A 20698-nucleotide genomic window follows, 5' to 3' on the forward strand; every position below is an offset into this window, starting at 1 on the left:
ATCCACTTTGCCAGAGATTTCTCTGCAAATAAATAGTGAGTTGTTGTTCGAGGAAAGGTTCTTTTTCTCTGAAATGCGTTGTCCATTTCAAAAATGTACACCAGGAAAGGGTCTCTGCTAATTGTGCTTAATAGAGACAAGCAGTGGTCAGGACCTATAGGGCACATCTTATACTTGCTTTTCTGAGCTGCTAATAGAGTGACTTTTCCCTACAGAATAAAAAGTGTTCATTCACGCATGGCCAGCTGGACAACTAGGTTTTCAATTCTGGTAGTAAATTGTCAGTCTGAATCCTAAGGCTCACTTGAAATCCCCTGTATCACATGCACAGCTCACATATATGAAGTTCATACAGGAGGTATCTACAGACATGATCTCCTCTGTCTCTGAGGACAGAATTTACTACAGGCTGAAAATGACTCCTATTTCTCATGGGAGTAGACATCTCCTTGCTGCTATGACTCACATCCCAGTGTATGGCCCCTACATGTGTTTCTGACATGGTTCGTATGAGCACAGTGCCAAGGCATCAACTCTTGTGTGCTGCTGCTGCTGTTGGGGGACGTGTAGTTATTTTCCTCCAAGATATGGCCAGTCTTTCCAATCTCGCATTCTTTTGATAAAGATTCCATATATCCAGTGATGGAGGGAAGAGTGCCATCTTTCTGAGTGTATTGGGGATGTGGGAAAATGTGTCACCTTTATCTGCTGTGTATCTGCATGGTTTCATCAGGCTCAGCAAACTTATTTGATTTATGCCTGATGAAGGTGCAACACTAAGAAATTAAAGGTCCTCTAGATAAAAATGACTTTAAAAAAACCCCCCACAAACAACAACAAACTAAACCAGTGTGGTGCTTATGTACGGTACTGAAAACAGAGATTCATTACCTTGCAACACAGTTTTGGAGAATGCAATCTCTCAGGGGAATAGAAACAAACAGAGGAAATGTGTGTGCTGGCAGTGAAGGAAACCCTGAGGGATGGAAAGTTTCACAGCACTTGCTTAGCATGAATCTCACTTAAGGAGAAACAAAGGTTGCCAGCCTCCATTACCAGCATTCATGCACTGAATTTGCTTAATCTATACAAATGAACTTATCTGCATATGGAAACTCAAGGAAAACAAAAGAGATAAGTGCCCTTGTCCATCAGTTCAGCAGTTAGTGTAGCTGTATCCAAACTCTGCATTTGAGAGGAAAATGAGACTTTCAATTTATCAGCACCTGCCAATTAGTACTAAAATACTGTTGAAGTGAGGAATTACCAAGGACAACAGTGTCTTCCCTAAATCACAGAGGCACAGCGGCCCCAGACCCTTAACAGAGAATAACATTATGTTGCAACTAGAAACCTGAATTTTCTGGTGAGTCTTGATGAAAGCATCAGTGATCTTTACTTTTAAATGTATGTGTCCTGCATTTGAGAAATACCCCAAATAAGGTCACATTACAAATCCAGTGCAAAATTGCAGAAGTCTTGTATCCCGATCCAGGAAGTGTCCAAAGAGAGGGTATGAGGTCTTCCAGATTCCTGACATGCTGTCAGAGGCTTAGTTGTTTACTTCCAGCATTTAGTTAGCTTCTGTGAACTTGAATGGGCTTGGTTTCTCTTTCCAATTTGGTCAAGGTGTTCCAGAAAATTCATCCTGCTTTCAGAGGCTTTTCCACAGCCAAAAAATAGATTTCAATCTTTTAAGCTATTCTGAAACCAGGTGAGATATATTTTTTGAGAAATAAAGTTCTAGCCTCTGCCTTATCTGTGAAGTGAGCCACCTACAAGTATTTGAAAACCAGATAAGGAAATAAATAGATCTGGGAATCATGGTAATTGAAAATTATTAATTAAATTTGAATTAAATTAAATTAAATTAATTACTCGGCAGGAAGAATAAGGAGACAGACTTGCTGGGGCCTGCTTGCCATCTCATTTACATCTACATTACTCCTCTGATTTCGTTAGTATTGTGGGGGGTAAATCAGAATTGAGTCTCTTGGTTTATGTGCACATTGAAATGTTGCAAAGAAACACTTCAATTCTTTGTCCTCTGAATGTACTCAGTTCTTGTAGCAATTCAGTTATACACAGAAATTGATAAAATTTCTTCAGTGAAACCAGTTTTGCCCCATGTGTTTACGTTCATTATGATTTATTTAAAACTGCCAGAATAAGTACTATAAGTGCATCTGCTCTGAAGACACATCCATCTAATTGCTGCTTTATATAATCTTAGGACCTGGGATGAACCTGTGTGATTCTGCTCAGCTGCCACTATATTGTTTTCTAAATTGGCATAATATTGGGTAGGGAACATATTTCAAACATTTGCTGTATCTTCTGTGGCTATGCGTCCCCAGTTTTGGGTGGTACTGGATGTTGCTGCTTATTACCTCTGAACCAAATGTGATCTTTGTCTCAATTGCTCTTTCTTATGCTGACTGGGAAGAGAGGTAGTGACATTCTTTAATCCTTCTTTAACCTTTTTGACAGGTTATGCACAACAAACTGATTGGGAGTGTGCTGATAGGCTCCTTTAAAGTAGATCTGGGGACAGTGTACAGTCAGCCAGGTAAGTGGTGCGTTTTCTGCCCATTTTGTCTGTTGAATGAGATGTGAAGCAGAAAAGGAGAGGGAAATGTGCTGCTTTTCTGCTTAGATGCTTGTGGTTTATGCTGAGGGATAGACTTAAAAGTTTTTGGAAGTGTCGTATAACAGCTAAACTGTTGGGGAAAGTTCAACCCTGAAAACACCTTGTCAACCTGCTCATTGGTGGGAAGCACTTATCAAGGATGGCTTTTCTTTAAGTGGTCAAAGTGGGCAGTTCTACAAAACCCAACTCCACTCATTTACTGTAGAGCATCCAAAGTTCTGCCATGTGTGTTGGGGTAGAAGGAGTGGGGGCAGGGAGAGCAGGATGGAGAGTAGAAGGAATAGTGAGGAGAGCATGAGACAAGTGAAGGAGCAGACAAGAATAGGAGAGCAAAGATGACAAAAAGGTGACCATGGGTCCTCTTGACTTGTCGTCTTCAGAGCTGTCCAGTTCTTTCTGAAATTTGAAGCTAAGAAAAGATCATCTACCCCTTTTTTGGTGTGTTTTTACAACCAAAACATTCACAAAAAATGTACCTCTCTTCCATAATTACTCAAGGACCTGATCTCTTGGTCTTTGGGAAAGAACACATTTAGGCCACTTGCTGTACATGTCACACAGGTATGACGAAAGTGTGGAGTTATTCAAGCCACCCTTTCTTCAGGGCTCCTGCAACAGTCACTAGAGAGAAATGGCCTATCTGAAGTGAGCAGCTTACATCTGTACTCAGACTGTGTTAGTCTCTGGATTCTGTCCTGTATCTCCTGCTCACACTTTAGCAGGAGGGTGGTTTCTGAGGGTTGATCTTGAGCTCATATCCCTGGTACACTGTGGTCTCTCCTTCCCACTCCTGTACACACCCAGGGTGATGTCCAAGGACTTAATGTAGGATGTTAGGACCTTTCTCAAGGGAGTTGTTGAAGCAGGGCTATATCAAGGGCTGTTGAGGGTGAATTGTTGTGTACATTTTCCCCCTTGAAAGATGGAGCTGAACCTGCTCCTGACTACTTCTTCTTCTTCTGGTGGCTGCCCACCCTCTTTCCTTTGTTTCTTAGCTGTCTGCCAGTGTTACACCTGGCCACAGCTCCCAGAAAGGGTTTTGCTGCCGCAGAGTTCCGAGATCATCAGCTGCTGAAATACCACCCAACCTTCCACTGGTCTTTAGTCAATGATCTCAGGATTCTCATGGATGAAAATGGGCTTTTTCCTAATGAGCTCTGGATCAATCCTTTGTTTGTCTTTTTTGTCACACAACATTTTGGACCCTCTAGCCGTGTCTGATAAACAAGCACAATCCTCCTGGAAGCACAAATGTTGTTTAATGTGGCCTTTCTGGGAGTGAAGAGGAAAATATTTGCATTTGTTTTGCATCCTCTATTTGAGTGTTTAAGTTTGTCCTTCTTACAGGTCATCAGTTTTGTGACAAGTGGGCGCTTCTCACAGACCCTGCTGACATTAGGACAGGAGCCAAGGGATACCTGAAGTGTGACATCAGTGTAACTGGGAAAGGTGATGCAATACAAGCTACGCAGAAAACAGCTGATACTGAGGAGCAGATTGAAAAGTACTGCAATAGTTTCTTGGGTTTTTTTAAACTGCCTTCTTCTTTACTAGATGCCTCAATATGTCCTCTGCCCTCCTTTCTGTCCTTTCCTTGTTAACTCAGCATTATTAGCAGGATAGCATTGTACACCTGGCTGTTCTGATGTGCTCAAAAAGAGATTTTACAATCCTCTCAACTAAATTGAAAGACTTGTTAGGGTCACTCCTCTGCAGCTGATAGACTCGGCCAAGTTCTGTGGCTAAGTTTCAAATTATCTCTGACAGAAGGTTCATTGATCCAAAACTAATTAAAGATTTCTTAAAACAGTGAACTAAGAAGGAAAAATATGTTGAAAAACTATTCTTTCACCACTGTCAGATATGTATGCGTGGATATTTTCCATATCCTTAGATAAACTTGAGTGCATTATCATTCTCCTTGTAAAACACAGAAGTTCAATGTGGTAAGTATGCTACCAGCATACTTCAAATTTTACTGGGGTAATGCTTCTGGTCAGTGCTAACATATTGGACCAAGCCTATGGAGAGTCACCAAGATGATGGAGAGATGGAGCAAATGGTCCACAGGGGAAGGTGGTGGGTGTTGGTTTCTTGAGCATTAAGAAGAGCAGTCTAAGAGGTATCCTGCATGAAGAGGCCTCTTTTCAGATGAATGAGTATGTAGAAGAATGAGAGGTTTTGGATGCAAGTTAGAACAAGGAATTTCAGAACAGATTTTTTTACTGTGAAGATGGTCATGTGTAACAGGGGCCCAGAGAGAGGGGCAAATCTCTGTCCTTGAAGATATTCAGAATTTACTGGGCAAGGTCCTGAGCAGTCTGATCTAACTGGACCTGATTCTATATCACACAGACAAGTTTGTTGAGTAATGCTGTATCATTTTCTCATTGTAACGAGAATTTTTTTGTTTTAGTTGCAGAAGCAAATTCATACACCTTTTTGTGTCTTCTCAGGATGCCTGCTAACTTGAGGTGACAGTACTGTTGGAAAAAATATCACTTCATTGTCTGAGTTTTCAATTTTAAGAAAACAGCCTCTTTTTTTTCTTTCAGAAACCTCCTAATCCCCAAAGGCTTTCCATCTGAAAGACCATGGGCCAGATTTTATGTAAGAATTTACAAAGCAGAAGGACTTCCGAAGATGAACTCTAGCATCATGGCCAATGTCACCAAAGCGTTCATAGGCGACAGTAAGGACCTTGTGGATCCCTATGTGGTGGTCATGTTTGCAGGTCAAATGGTAATTAGGATCCTCTTGATCACAAAAGTAGGCCTTCTTTCCTATTAGCTGTACTACAGGCAGGTGATTATGCTGGTGCCCTTTAACTTATAGTTACATAAATTAAATAAAACACATATTTCTGTCATCAGAAATTTTTCAGTTCTTAAATTATGCAGGAATACAGTAATGGAGACACTTAATGCCAGCAGATCTAATATCAGCCTCACAGCAGTAGGTTAGAGGCAGGCAGCAGGAGGGGAAAGAGGATTCCGTAGCACTGTTACTAAAACATCAAGTTACGAGACAGTGATTTACCCAGCGCGGTATTAGGTAAGTGCTATGTTCTGGTCTCCCTAGAGTGAAATAAGGAAGCAGGACTGAAATCAGTAAGGATGGTTCAGTCTGGATTTTAGGGCTGTGTATTGATTTCTGAATTACTGTGCTGAAATTCAGGACCCTTGCAGCTTTCTGTGGATAGAGGAAGCATTGTAGCAGAGTGTCTCAGTGCTGCCTGGCTTCATTGCTCCCAGAGTAACTTCAACATCAAACATGGTGTGACTGCTGAGAGGAGCTTCTGACTTTGGTGGAAGAGGAGTGTTGAGGAGGTCCAGGGCTTGGTTTCTCTGGGGTACATCCATGAAACATATGTCAGGGAGTCTTGATTATTGGTGTAAATAAGGAAAGAATCAAACTGGCAATTATTTTAAACCAGCAATGCTTTCTGTGTGCAAGGAAGCCTTAGGGACAGCTTCAGTCAGTCCTTTCCAGACATTTCAGGCATGAGAACGAGGCCCTTGGAGCTGATTTCATGTTTTGTTGTGAATCCAAATTGCAAAATGTTACTTCTCAAACTAGTGTGGGTTAAAACATCTAAATGCGTGAAACCTTCAGATTCAATAGAGGACTGAAGAAGACATAAGAACGGGCCACTGATGTGAGTTTGCACACTGGTGTATAAACTATGGTTTCATAGATAGTGTTCATGGGTTTCCTGACTCAGTCCTCCCCACTGAATGTGAAAGTAGAAGTTCTGCCACAGCCAGCAACTGTGTGGATTATGATACAACCCTGACATCTCCTTCAGTTTAGGAGGAATAGCTCTGGAACCTACACCTCTAGCGCACAGGCATTGCCCAGAATGTGAGCCAAATAAATTGCTAGATTTTTTGCTAGATAAATCGCCTCATTTAAGATAATCCCCTTGGTACATGCAACCTGGCAGAATTAATGAATTTAATCTTTTATGAGACAAACTGCGCTGCATCACCACTACCCAGATATTTCAAAAGCCATTTGAAAATGTGCAATTTGCAGCAGAAATGCCAAAGTCTGGCTTTACAGATATATTTTGTGCAAAGGGGCTCTGAAGAGTTAGATTTTGTTCCAGGCTCTGCTGTGCAGGTAAGAATTCTTTAGCAATAACGTAGTCTTTTATTAGATATGGAGGGCAAAATAAACAAGCTAATAGAAAAGCCAAAGTACTTTCAATATAGGATATTTGTGCTTTAAAAATTACTAGAGAGATATTGCTAAGTGCAATCTGTGCTGTACTCATTGCCACTCTGCAGACTTCGACCCCTCTGGGGTTAAGTTTGCTGGACTTCCATTTCAGGGCCGGACAACAGTGCAAAAGAACTGTGCAGATCCAGTGTGGCAAGAACAGATTATCTTCAAGGAAATGTTCCCTCCACTCTGTCGAAGAGTCAAAATCCAGGTCTGGGATGAAGGCAGCATGAATGATGTGGCTTTAGCTACACACTTCATTGATTTGAAGAAAATATCAAATGAACAGGACGGTGACAAAGGTAAAGGTGAAAATGTTCTAGAATAATGCCCTTAAGGTAAAATCTACTTGCATGGGAACTAGGCAGTGGCTAATCCCATTTTAGAAATGTCCAGAGCTCAAGTGTTGGTTCTGAGAGACTTTCTGTTGCTTAATTTGACATCATTTTACACTGTGCTTGTTGTGTGGTGGTCTGCCACTAATAAATAATGGCCAGTCTTCGCGAACAAAGATTTGGGGAAAGGTCTTTTACCTTTCCAGCCTGCGCAATGGATTTTTTAGGTGAGACACAGCCTGCGCTGAACTGAGCCCACCCTTTAATCCTAAGGTTCATCTGCCGGGGCCAAGCAAGCTTGGACAATGGCAGTGAGGTCCTCAGGACGTAGGTTTGTTTAGAGTGACCTTCTCATAGATGGATGGCCTCACAGGGCTAACGAGCTACCATCTGCCCGGGGGACTTGGGATTCGAACCCATGGTCACAGCAGTGAGAGTCCTGCATGCTAACCACTAGGCCACCAGGGGTCCCGATCTGCCACTGTCTTTCTTGTTAAAGGGCTACTGCATAATTTGGTACCTTCTTTGTGACTGTGGAGATAGTCTACTCTAGTCCATTAAGGATGACTGATGTAAGTTTATAGTTCCTGTGAGTTTCTGTTGGGCAATAAACCCAGTAAAAGCAAAGTGTTTAGGTAATGTTCAGCTGGGTGCTATCACAGTCCAAGGAAGTACCATGGACTAGTGTGTTGTCTGCACCTATGTGAGGTGAGGCTCACTACCTGGAGTCTTTTCACCTATGTTTGAGTCTACATTTATAACCTCGTTTATGTTGTGTGATCCATGTGTGGAACATGTTCAGTTATCACAGCTCAGCAAAGGCACAGTAACTCCTTAAACCCGCTAATTCAAATGTGTATCCAAGTCCCTAATCAGAAAATAAAAGAAAAATTCGTATAAGCTAAGAAGTGACATGGACGTGGAAATGTTTTAGCCTAAAAGAGAAAGCCTTCATTACCCTCCCTTCATGTCCCAGCCCTCAGTCTATAGAAGCAAGGTCTTTTATTCAAGAGATGCAATAGACCTCCTGACTCAGCATGTGTGGTACAAACATCTTCTGAGAAAGAGCTCCCTACCAGCACAGTTCTGGGTTGGATATTGGCAGAGGCAAAATGGTGCTCTGTATGAAGTGGTCCCCACAGCACAGAAATGGGTCCACGTTTGGCTTTTGGTGTGCAAGAGGCAAGATTTCTTGGAGCAGACAGTGAGGAGAGCATACTAACACCAAACAGAAATGCCATAAACGGTACTTTATCTCCAGGGTTTTTGCCTACCTTTGGGCCTGCCTGGATCAATCTCTATGGCTCACCCCGGAACCACAGCCTCATTGATGACCACCAGGAGCTTAATGAAGGTTTTGGAGAAGGGGTTTCCTTCAGGGGACGTCTCTTCATTGAGATTGCTGTGGAAATACTTTCAGGAGGAGCCCGAGAGTCAAAGTTTTCAAGTATTATCAAGGATATCAAGTTGTCATCCAAAGGTAAAGACTTCAAAGCACTTAAAGGAAAAGACAAAACTGAGAAAGCAGGAGAGGATCGAAAGTCAGCTGCTCCTTCAAATAAGATGAACTCAACCGAAGTGGAAGTTGAGCCGTTTGATGTACCTTTAGAGGTCAGTATGATGTTAAGAGATTGGTTGTCATGTGTCCCTAAACCTCCAAGGATGGCACTGGTACGTGTGTTTGGGTTCAGGCCATGTAATACTACTTTTTCTGCTCCCTACAGCGTCTCCATGTCTCCATAGTCTTGGGACCTTCCCATAACAGTTCAGCATAAATGGATCATTAATATGTCCCTGTAACTCAAAAAACTCTTAAGTAGGACTTGGTGTCCCTAAAACTCAGGTCTTCTGTCCTATTGTCTCTTTTGCACTAGCTGCATCCACACATTCCCACCGGAAACTTATATGATGCAATATCTGCTAATTGACAGAGAACCAACAGGGGCAGCTGGTGCTGTTTTCCTGCATTCATTCAAGAAAATTGGTAATTGTCAGTTGAAGTCAGTAGGGAATCACTGACATAGATTTTGTACAAATGCAGAGAGATAGATACAGTCTAGCTTGTTTTGCTCTCCTCCTTTAACCCTGCATTGCCAGTGTGGAATTAGATCGATAATCTCTTTAAGAGAGATTTAATGAAAATGATATTTTCAGTTTCAACTAATGTTAACTGATGTTACTTGCCTAACTTCACCTGTTGTACAGGGTTGCATCATGGAAAGATCTGCACTACAGTGCTTTAGATTTGCTTCTCTGCTCCATCATATCACTGTCTGGAAGCGGCATTGGTGCACATGCAAGTTCTTTTTTTTTTTTACCCAATAAATAGGAAAAAAATATTCTCATAACCAATTTTCCTCCCACTTCAGTACGTCTACTAGAACTACCTGAAAGGAGACTGTGGTGAGGTGGGACCTCTTCTCTGAGGTAACTAATGATAGGACAAGGGGAAATGGCATCAAGTTGCACCAGGGGAAATTCAGGTTGGATACTAGGAAAAATGTCTTCGGAGTGGTTAAACATTGGAACAGGTTTCCCAGGGAAGTGGTGGAGTCACCATCCCTGGAAGTGTTCAAAAACCGAGTAGATGTGGCGTTTTGTGATATGGTTGATTGGGCATGGTGGTGTTTGGTTGAATGTGGCACCTGTCTTGCACGAACTTGATTACTCAAATGTAGGTGCAGTAACTGAATTAAGTTTATTACAAAGAACACCAGCTTAAATACAATCTTCAAACTGTAACACGTGATCTTTCAACTAATGACATTCAGAGCACTTCAATGTGCATGTGTAAGTCCTAGAGAACTACAAGTCCCAGAATGCCTTTCAGCATCCTTCCTGTAATAATAACTGCTACAGCTTTAGGTTGGACTTTATGATCTTGGAGCTCTTTCCCAACCTTAATGATTCTATGATTCTATGTCACTGATCAAAACTTTGGCTCAGTGCTCAAGATACTTGTGTTCTTTACTAGATATGATTCTTGGTCTTTCAACTCCATCTCTACAAGTAAATGGGAGAGGAGCAATTTTTCTTTGGTCTTGAGGCCTAGCCTCGACAAGTGTTTTTCCTTGGCCTGGAATCTTTGGCATGAGTGCTGGCTGGAGCAGGTCAAGGAGTGTGTTTGAAGAGAAATGGCATGGGTTAACTGCAAGCCAGTTGTGTGAACTTGTGGACTGGTCTTGCTTTATATACTCATATAGTTGTAAATTACATCTGTCCCTCAGTTCTTCTCTGAAGACTGTAATAGAGGTGACATTAGAAGACATTTATTTCCATATAGATTTTCCTTTATATGGAAGAAATACATTATTGTGAGTAGCTCAGACACTATCATCTTAGGCCCTAAAAAAATACTCCAGGTAGAGGAACAAACCCTGCTGTAACACTAACAAACATTAATAGTAGTAATAAGGATTTTTTTCCGCATACTGTGTCTCCGTTTCAAATACAGAACGAGTAAAGGGCAACAACATGATACAGTGATGCTTGATATTCTTTTGGTTTTGACATTCAGCAATATTTCATGCTACAGTAGACACAGTAATTGTATTATAACACTCTGAAAGGAAAAGCAAGAACTGGAGACATTATACATAATGCAAAAAATGTCTCACAGAGCCTCCGAGACAACAGACGCAAATTATTCATCCCCACAGCACAAGTTTATTGACCTATTCCAGCAACAAAGAAGATATCAAACATTTGCAATTCCTTTTCTTTTCAATGGGAGATAGATGTGTGTGTTGTAGTCTCTGAGCCTTGGCTTTATTAGGTATCCTATGCTCTGGGTTTCATGGTGGAAATAAAAAAGGGGCAGAGAAGATAAAATTACTCTGGAGCTGCAATCTGTTTGTGGTGTTGGCTTTGATACATGATGCTGGTAACCCTTTCACCAAAGACCTATGCCCTTTTACTGTGTAAAACAGAGGTTTTTCAAAATGAAGAAATCATGGGCTGTGTCAAGAGCTGTTTCTGCTTTGCAAAAGTGAGGGAAACAAATATACCTGCACAGCTGATATTTTATTCTCGCCTCACTCAGTTGCAGAAGGATCTTGCCTAGTAGGCTTCGTTTTGCTGGTGTCCATGCTGTGGAATGAGTAGTGTTTGCATGCGAAAGATCATGGCAGCCAGGGTGTAAATTTGGGGAGAACTCACACCATAAAATATATCTCCTTTGAACTTAGTCTTGGTTTGGGGCTAATAGCTTGTTTTGTTACTGACCCAAGGGTGTCAGAGATGTTAGCTGGCCTTCCTTGAGTGAGAGTCTGTGCCAGGGACAAGCAGATGCTGGGTCTCAGATAGGTGGAAACAGAGCCTAGCAGAGCCTTAAAACTTCACAAAAGGCCATTACACTTTTCAGGGTGTGTTGCTGTGTTGAGACCCTCTCATTCCTGTACTTCCAAATTCTGTCAAAAGCTGAAAACAAGATTACTGGGTTACTGGTTTCTGTGCTGTGATGCCAGGAAAGGCAAAAAGCAGAGAACTGCTCATCCCTACCACCACTGAGACCTTTGGGCCTGTGGTTTAAAACATGGAAGGATAAAAAACCCACAGTGGACTGCTTTGTTTCATTAGGCTTTGGCATACAGCTGCCATCTAAATGTGGACACTAAAAATCTCTGTATCTTACCGGTGTCACTGGGAGATAAATGTCAAAGTCTTGACTTTGAGCAAGATCAAAGTCTTGATAGTACAAACACATGGGCAGTAGGTTAAAGACATCCAGAGGAAAAGTGGAACTGGATGCATTACGATGGCAGCATTTACTATTGCAATGCAAAGGAAAACTATGGCCAAACTCACTTGTTGCTGTTGTACTAAAAGAGTGCCCTTAAACAGCCCTTGAACTGCCATAGGTGTATCGTTTGAATGGTGGGATAAGAGTACACGAAGATGCTGAAATACTTTAAACAGTAACTACTCGTGGGGCAGAGTATGAAGTGAGGGGTAATGGCTTTTACATAATCAGTTATGATATAATTTGACACTATTGACAACACCAAAGTCACACAGACATATCAATTTCTCAGACAAGAGCTATTACTTCTTCCTACAAAATGTGCCTCATTGACGACCTCAGACTGATAGACCTATGGTAGTAACACAACTGCTTGACACTTATAAAGACTACTTTGTGCTGTACAAAAAAGAGTAGGAAGTAAAAAAAATGTCAAATTTTCCTCCTTCTTCTCCAATAGATCTATGAAGAAAAATTTGAGGAATTTCTTCTCTTTGGGACATTTTTTGAAGCCACAATGATTGATAGGAAAGTTGGGGACAAACCAATAACTTTTGAGGTTTCTGTTGGTAAGTATATTAAGCTCTTTTCCAAACCAGAGAGGAGATTCAGGAGCAAGGGGTTGGTAGGTGTTACTGATAGCTGTGTCTCAGGGCTCAGGAGTCAGCTTCAGAGTAGAGCTTACATTTTAGTTAAAACCTGATCATAATTTTTCTAGATAGCAGTCAAGCCGGGCATACTATTTCCTAGCTGTCTCTATTCCCCAATGCCCTGTATTAATACAAATCCTCTCATCCACTATATACAATAACTTAGCCAGTATTTAGCCTCTTAATCTCTTGGGAGACCATACTCAGATAATTTACTTCAGGGCAGAGTTCATTCTGTGGTGTCCATTGCAGTTAGTCCCCAGCTGTGAGGGACCCCCTTTGTGGGAAGGATCCTTGGGAACTGTCTTGGCAAACCCCACTGAGCTACATGTGAGTCTGTGAGTGTGGCATGGGGGTGATTAACAGACAAACCTCAAAATGCATGCACAGCTTGTCCTAAGATCCTCCTGTTAGGTCCTGTCCTCCTCCAGTGTAAAGCAGGACTGTACTGCCTGAGGGATCTCCTCATGGTGGAGCTAAATTGTCCCCAGCAGTAGAAAAAATGAAAACATTTTCATGAACAGTGAGTGGATATTTTCAAAGCAAAAAAAATTTCTCTTGAGAGAGAAGCTTGAATTGATCTCATCTCCCTTGCGCAGGTTTATTGCTGTACCAGACCCACAAAGAGTTAAGGGCACAGAAGCACCCTGGCACTTCGAGTCTTTGTGCTTGTGTACATGACTGTGTTCAACTGTAAGGCCATGTGTGCAGGGAGAGATGTCTGTGACAAACAGGGCAAGCAATGAGTGATACTGATTCCTGCTGAAACTTAGCAGGAAGCAGAGCTAAGAATCACAAGAAACTCATTTGTATTTCAGCAAGAAATTATAGTGATTCTTGTCAGAATTAATACGTTAATACATTATTTACATGAAAGGCTGAACGAAAAGTCCAGATCAGGATGTCCTATGGGGTGATTCAGCACGTCCTTCTCCTGTAGGGAATGTTTCCTGCCTGTCTCTCTTAAAATCTGCAGTTATCAGTTTGATGGATGCACCTCTCCCCCAGTGCTGATAATTGCCCTTTAAGGCAAAATCCTATCAGGGAAGATAGGATTTATCATTAGCAGAGTTGTCTGGCACTAGGCTTGAAGCTGGGGCCTCAAAGCATTGTTATTACTATCTATGCAACTCTAGTATGCAAAATTTACTCGTCTAAAAATGAGTTTTAGCACTTCTGAGATCAGACTTTGGAATGATCGTCCATATGTTGTAAGGAAGACATACATTTTCTATGTAAATCAGTCCCATATCAGGGCTCCTGAGACTAGAAATGTCAACAGCAGTGTTGTTTTTGTTTCTGAATTTCTTTAGCAAAAGCCAGCAATCAGAGGATCAAATCTCTTAGTGATGTGATGTACTAGATATATCACATAGGGCAGGTAAGGAAGCACTGTCTTGGAGTCTGATGTTTTTGGCACCAAGATAACCTGTCAGGACCTTTATAAACTGTGGTGTGGCCAAAACAGCTAATGAACAGGAGGGGTCAAAGATTTTCCATTGGTATGACTGGTCATTTCCTTTTTTTAAACCTCATTCATATTTACCACCTCCAAGATAGTAATCTCTGGTAACACTATGTCTCTAGGTAACTTTGGAAATGTTACTGATGGGGTGTCAGCAGGAGCTGGAGGGAAGAAGAAGATGCGTGATGAAGAAGCAGAAGAAAGCCTTCTGCATGAGGGGGGGGATGACATTTCTCATGACCTTGGAATACCCCTGATATCTACTACACTCCCTGAGAAACCACTGATCACAGGGGGGAACAGGTGAGGACCTGTTTTTCGAAACCTCATCACATAGGACTCTGGTTCCTACTTTTTATTCCTGTGGGACTCATTCATGAGCCCTGGCAGTATTAAACAGTTTGTGTGAAACTGGGGCTTTCAAATCCTCAATTAAATCTTTCACAATAGTAAATTTTCAGTTTCCACTGAAGTGAATGGCTCTTAGCCATTTTATACTCATCTGATCTTGGCCTCATGGGCTTTTGAACTCTTTCTAAAAGGGCTGTGGTACACCAACTGTACATCAGAAAGCTACAGAAAAATGCAAATTCTCCAGTACCATCCCCGGTTTAGGGTCTCACACTGTGATTACAAATAACATCCACCCTGTGACCAGCTCCAGAAGCAGAATATCACGTGTAAAATATTGAAATCTGATCAAGACAAAATCAGCTTACCAGAACACTTTCTAGAGCTAATAATTACAGATAGAGAGTTAAATAGCAAGTAGGAACAGAAGTAGGAGGAAATAGTCCTTAAAAAAAAGAATGGAGCAATGGATGATAACATGCAGAACAGATCTAAGTGGCCTTGTTTATAAACAGAAGTGTAAAGCTTTAATTAATTTCAAAAGTGCTAATAAAAATAAATATTTTCTTTGTTGCTTTGGTAGGTAGAACCCCATATTGTTGACTGCCATGACTAGATGGTACCTCTTTCTTTAGAAGGCCAAGCAGTTTACAGATGAAAGGACCAGGTGGGAGGTATCAACCTGGATCTGTTTGATTTCTGGACATCTCTGAACTTAAAAAACACTTTCATTCTTTCCTGCATTCAATTGCTCAGTGGGATTAAATAAGAGGTAGTGGAAGAAAATAAGAATGAAAATACCATGTTAGAAAATTTTGTTTCTGCAGCAATTAAATAAGGAGAAGGGGGGGGGAAAGAACGTTTGATAGAAGGGTAGCTGCCTCTCCTCATTAACAAAACTGCAGATTTGGGTACATGTGGAGGACTATTATCCTCCCTGAAAGACTGTGGGACTTTTTAGTTTTTCCCTTAACAAGAATTTAGATTTAAAGAACAATTGTAAAAGAATGAATCAGTCTTCAATTCTGATATTTGCTTCTTGGCTCACACCAATACTAACCAAGTTCTCTCTCATTAAATTTCCCTTTCCTCAAATTTATGTAGAATGCTGCATCTTTTATTCCATCCTGTGCTATCTAAAACAGTTTGGCGAGCCATAGTTACCAATTAATTACTTTTTGACTGTCATCTCATAATGACATCTTACTGGTCTCACCAGTATTAGTATTAATAAGTACTTAATGGGATATCCAATAGTTTAGATAAACTCTGCTTTTTAGGATCATAAATGAACAATGGAAAACAATAAAAAGAGTCCATTTTGGAGATTAAAACCACTAACTAATAAAAGGAACAGGCAGAACAATAAGACTTCTAAAGCAGACAACATGGAACTGCCAGGAGTTTTCCACATTTGTGTCAAAATATATAGTAAGTATAAGCTAACACTGAAAAAGTTCCCCAAAATTCTTATAGCAGGAATAACAGACATGAGAGTTCAGTTTTCTGTGTGAATTATTTCATGGCTATATAATTTTCTTAGTAAATCCAATTAAAAACTCACAATCTCTATGAATTTCAGGTTAAGATGTTCTGGCTCTGGGAGATAGTTGAATTGTTTTTCCCTTTTATAAAAGCACCAAAATTAATGATGCCCAAGACCTGGGTAGCTGTGCTATTCACCAAATTCAATGGCTAATGCTCACCTTGCTGTAGATTATTGAGGAGAAAGGAAATGGGAAATTCTGTCTATCTTTTGATATCACAAAGGGCAGTAAAATGAAGTTGTAGAGGAGATAATAATCTTTTTAAACAGAAAAACTTCTCACATAAACCTCTTAGGGATGTGTGGAAGTTAGGAGTTATTGCTCAAGGGCAGCAAGGGCTTTGGTTTCTGTGGGCTTGGCTTACTGATCAAACACATGGCCAGTTCTATCTGAAATGCCAGAGAGTATCTGAGAGCATAAAGCAGTTTATAAACATTCATAGGCATTAAAAAATTCTCCACTGTCTCACCATTAGTACAGAAAATGGTGAGATCTCTAGTATTAAGTCCAGTATGGCTGAGCAATGTGTTCCACAAAGTTATAGTATATATATAAATGGAGGACAACGTGCTTATTGGGTACCTGGACTTGACATAGTGCCTATCACAGCTCTAATCAGAACATCCAGCTTTGTGGCAGGTCTGCAGAGACTCTGTTTCTGCTGTCATCATGCTCATTTTTTCAGTACAAGACACTCATGCAGCTGAACACCCAAAGAAAGCAGCATTACAAACCAGTCAATATGAAAGCTTGGACCTAAGATCAAAAGTGGGAAAAGAGAGAGCAGTAGATGCATTTTATCACTGAGTTATGAGCTTGGTATCGGTTTTACTAAGCAGGGTCATGTAGATCAGCTTCTGCCAAGGAACATCAATCTCCACAAGCTATTGCTTCTGAAAAAGAGCATCTTGTAAAAGTAACATGGTGTTGAGGCTGCCATTCCTCTCCCACTGTGCAGTGTGTGGAGCCATTCCTTTTGAAGAGGTGATCAGATATTAATATTTCCTTCTTTTTCCCTTGTGGCTTCCCACCATTGATATTCCAGAGCTTCTCTGCATGTCTCTTTGCCTGGCTTTTCTCCCACCCTGGAAAGCACTAAAATTAGATCCACTGATTTCAAACTTTTTCTCTTCAGGGATCTCACAGGTAGCATAAGTGATGTTTGTGTTTGCTCTCCCCAATATTTACTGATTAGCACATGTGAACACATCCTGTTGTGTCTTCAGTTTCTGTGCTGTGAGAGCACCAAACAATTTTTCTTTTTTGTGCTTCCTCTTGAACTGCTCCCTCACCTCCATGATCTGCTCCATACTTTGTTTCCACAGGAACTACCAGTACCTGCCATACGACGAGAGGAAGCCCTGTGTCTGTGTCAAGAGCTACTGGGGCAACCAGACCTTTCGTCTATACTCTTCCAACACCCTTGAGAAAATGGCAGATCACCTGGTAAGTGGTAACCATCCTCCCAGGCTCATGTATTCAGAAAAGTATGGCAGTGAGAAGCCACATTTCCCAAACCAGGCCTTCAAAATTTACCCCAGATGCATTCCTTGCTGTTCATTTTGTGAGAAAGTAGCTGATATCAACCCTTCCTTTTTTCCTCCCAAATAGCTTTGAGCTATTAGAGCTAGTCAAACATTCTTGTCCACAGTTTTTCTGGGGGGCCTATAGAGTTGAGGTCTTCTTTCCTCAGAAATGTTTTATTCTTTGTAAGAACATTCAAAGAATTAAAATATGAGATGTAGAATAATTCTCTCACCTTGGCTCTTCCTCAATGTCTTCTTGCCATATATTTATGCTGGACACTTTAAAGGACACTTTTTGCTTTTAGGTTTTCTAAAAACACTGAAAGAGACAGAATGGCATATCATCTTGTGGGCAGTCACTGTGATGCCCTAGTCATAGTGTTTTCCCATAGTGATGTTTTTTTCTACCCTTGTTTAAACTGATTATCAACAGTCTCAAGTAAGTAGGTTTTGTTTTGTGTTTTTGTTGGTTTTATTTTTTTAAAGTGACTTCTAATGTTGAATATTTTAATTTGGAGCACTGAGATTAAGAGTGCCCCATCCCTTATTTATCCTTCTATACTTCATGAGCAGCCATGCTGAAGTCATGCTTATGCAGGGCTGTATCATGAGAAAGCAGCGGCTTATAAGCTAACATTTTGAACTCAGGTATTTGAAAATTGAACATCTGAATATATATATATATATATATGGAGAGATATATTTGTCAGTGCACCTGATAACCCACAGGCCTTTCTGGAACAGAACCAAGGAGAAATACATTTTTTTCTCCTACCTAGTGGATAATGTTTCCCACTGGCTGATCTTCATCAAAGAAGTGAAAAAAAAAAAAGCTGCTACAAGCAGTAGTATCTTGGACTAGTAATTGGAAAGACTGGGAACAGGTCAGAATACATCCTGCTGCTGGAGTCTTCTCTCTGCACACTTCCAGTGCATATATCAAATGTTCTGTTCTGTCAGGTTACAAAGTCACCTCCCTCATTCTTGCTTGTCATGGCTAATGGTGTTACAGCACTGGCAGAGTGACAAAGTGCTCTCCTTTGCATAACAGCTTTTCCATGTGTTTTTCATAGGAAGAATCATTAGAGCAAGTAAAGGACTTGATCAAGGTTTCAGAGATTGCAGCTGAGGAAAAAATGAAGAAGACCCTACACGACTTTATCAGTCAAAGCAGGTAACTACAAATACTAGAATACAGAAAATCACTTTTAATGTTGGCTACAAATTCAAGGCTAGACAAGGAAACTGATGGTAATTAAGAAAAAGTACAGTAAACTTACTGAAATATATATTTTATTTATTCTGCTATAGGGGAAAAGGCCTTCCCAAATTGCAGTTTCTATTTAAACAGAGAAAATGTTTTATTTTTATTTTCAATATTCAGTATTGACAACAGATCACTGCCAATCACTGTCATATTTTTTTGGCTTCCTGGACCCTAAGAATAGAATGAATATGGGATAAGTAGGACTTAATAATGTGTGTGACAGACACACTGCAAAAAAAGAATGGTGTTAAGATAAAAACAAAGTATTGCATATGGTGGTATAAATCACCCAGTGGGCTCTGTGTCAGATGACATGATTTGGCTCAAAATAGATATAAACCCTAATTTCTACATATTAACCCATTTCTGTGAAGTGTGATGCAGAAGTTTTGGACTCTATTCTTTGAATCTTACAGGTACATAATATTTATTTTAGAGAACTTCAGAATCTTTGTCTTCTGGTTCATGTACTGCAGCAGACACAGAACATTCCAATTTATTTTAGAAGCTCATATTAAAAAAATAACACATTTAAAGAACCTGTTCTTCATGTATCCTAGGGTCTTCATGACCATTGCTGAAAAGAAGCCCAAAGGGTTGAACTACACTGCTTTGGACAAAAAGAGAGTCATGCTGTTCAAGCAAGAGCTGGTATGTGGTTTTTTCCCCTATAAGCATTGATGCAATTATGTTAACTGAAAGCATGCTGTTTGTAGACATTTTATTTTCTATTTGATTTTACCATACTGGAATTCTTTGTAATTCATTTTAATATAGTGTCCGTGAGCAATTTTTTTTATATAACCTGCTGTGCTTAATAGAGAGTAGTATAAATCAGAAAATGTTGTTTTTAAATACAAATAAGACATTATAGTAATGAGCTGATTTTACTTTTCCATGCATCTTAAAATGGGATGATGCTGAGTCCAGTGGAAAATCACTAAATTAACACAAAATGTTGGGCATTTAATTACTGGGGTGGTGCTGAACTTCAAAACTAGTAAAGTCTGGCATTTGACATTCCTGGACCTAGTCACCTCCTCTAGGGAACCAGTGAAAAGAAACCAAACTGGGTGGGGGTTGTACCTTCTGTTAGAACCAAGGCACAATAATTCCATGGGGAAATCACATATTTCTTAGGACTTCCATACATGCAGTGTATATATAGACAGAGACAAAATGGGGGATATTCTCATTTTATGTTATTCAATTTCAAAGAGTTGATCGGTTTCTGATGTGACAAAGAAACCTTGAACAGTCTCCATCTTCTCTTTTCAACTTGGCTGTTTTCTCCTCCAGTTCAAACTACTTGATAATGCATAAAAAAGTACATATTGTCTTTCTTGGCTGCAGGAAGCAATGTCCAGTGATGCCAAGGGAATTGTTCAGCATCAGAAAAAGAAGATGCCACTAGATGAAATGATTCGTGAGACTCAGACCTTCATAGATAAAATTCGATTCTTAGTTGATGAGGTAATCCACACAGAAACCAGATGAATTTAAAATCCAGGACTTGACTTTGATTTTAATAATCTCATGTTAGAAGTAGGTCCTGGCTTGGTTATCTAAAGAATTCTCCTTTGGATATCTGGACCCAGTACTGTTTTGCATAAAGTAAAGTTATTAACAAACCAAGGTAGGAAACACTGGGCTATCTGGTATGGAGTGGATGCTCTACAGAGAGATTTTTCTTTTTTTTTTACTTTTTTTTTTTTTTTTAAATAAGGTCATCCTAGCTTGGAGAAGCCAGCTTTCTGATTTGAATTCATGTGTCCACTTGCATGGATGTAGTGATTTGGACAGATAGGAGCCCAGGGGTGTCTATATTATTAAGCCTGAGAATAGCAGAAGAATGGACATGTTTGGTCAGGCCAAAATCCAGGCAGCAGAGTGCTGTCCCTCTGAGAGCTGCCTGTGCTTGCAAACAAAGCAGGGCCAT

At 40.4% G+C, this 20698-nt stretch overlaps 1 protein-coding gene across 1 annotated transcript in view; it reads left to right on the top strand.

Annotated features, from left to right (window-relative positions):
* FER1L6 (fer-1 like family member 6) overlaps window positions 1-20698 on the top strand; it is a 72782-nt gene that overhangs the window by 13994 nt on the left and 38090 nt on the right. The window contains exons 7-17 of the mRNA XM_027684443.1: window positions 2491-2569; window positions 3998-4154; window positions 5206-5392; window positions 6987-7179; window positions 8474-8823; window positions 12414-12522; window positions 14191-14371; window positions 17292-17412; window positions 18566-18666; window positions 19320-19410; window positions 20113-20232. Of these exons, the coding sequence (XP_027540244.1) occupies window positions 2491-2569; window positions 3998-4154; window positions 5206-5392; window positions 6987-7179; window positions 8474-8823; window positions 12414-12522; window positions 14191-14371; window positions 17292-17412; window positions 18566-18666; window positions 19320-19410; window positions 20113-20232 (1689 nt within the window). The remainder of the gene's footprint in view (window positions 1-2490; window positions 2570-3997; window positions 4155-5205; window positions 5393-6986; window positions 7180-8473; window positions 8824-12413; window positions 12523-14190; window positions 14372-17291; window positions 17413-18565; window positions 18667-19319; window positions 19411-20112; window positions 20233-20698) is intronic.

Source organism: Neopelma chrysocephalum, unplaced genomic scaffold, assembly GCF_003984885.1.
Source record: "Neopelma chrysocephalum unplaced genomic scaffold, ASM398488v2 Primary Assembly neopelma1_66, whole genome shotgun sequence".
In the NCBI taxonomy this organism is placed as follows: Eukaryota; Metazoa; Chordata; class Aves; order Passeriformes; family Pipridae; genus Neopelma; species Neopelma chrysocephalum.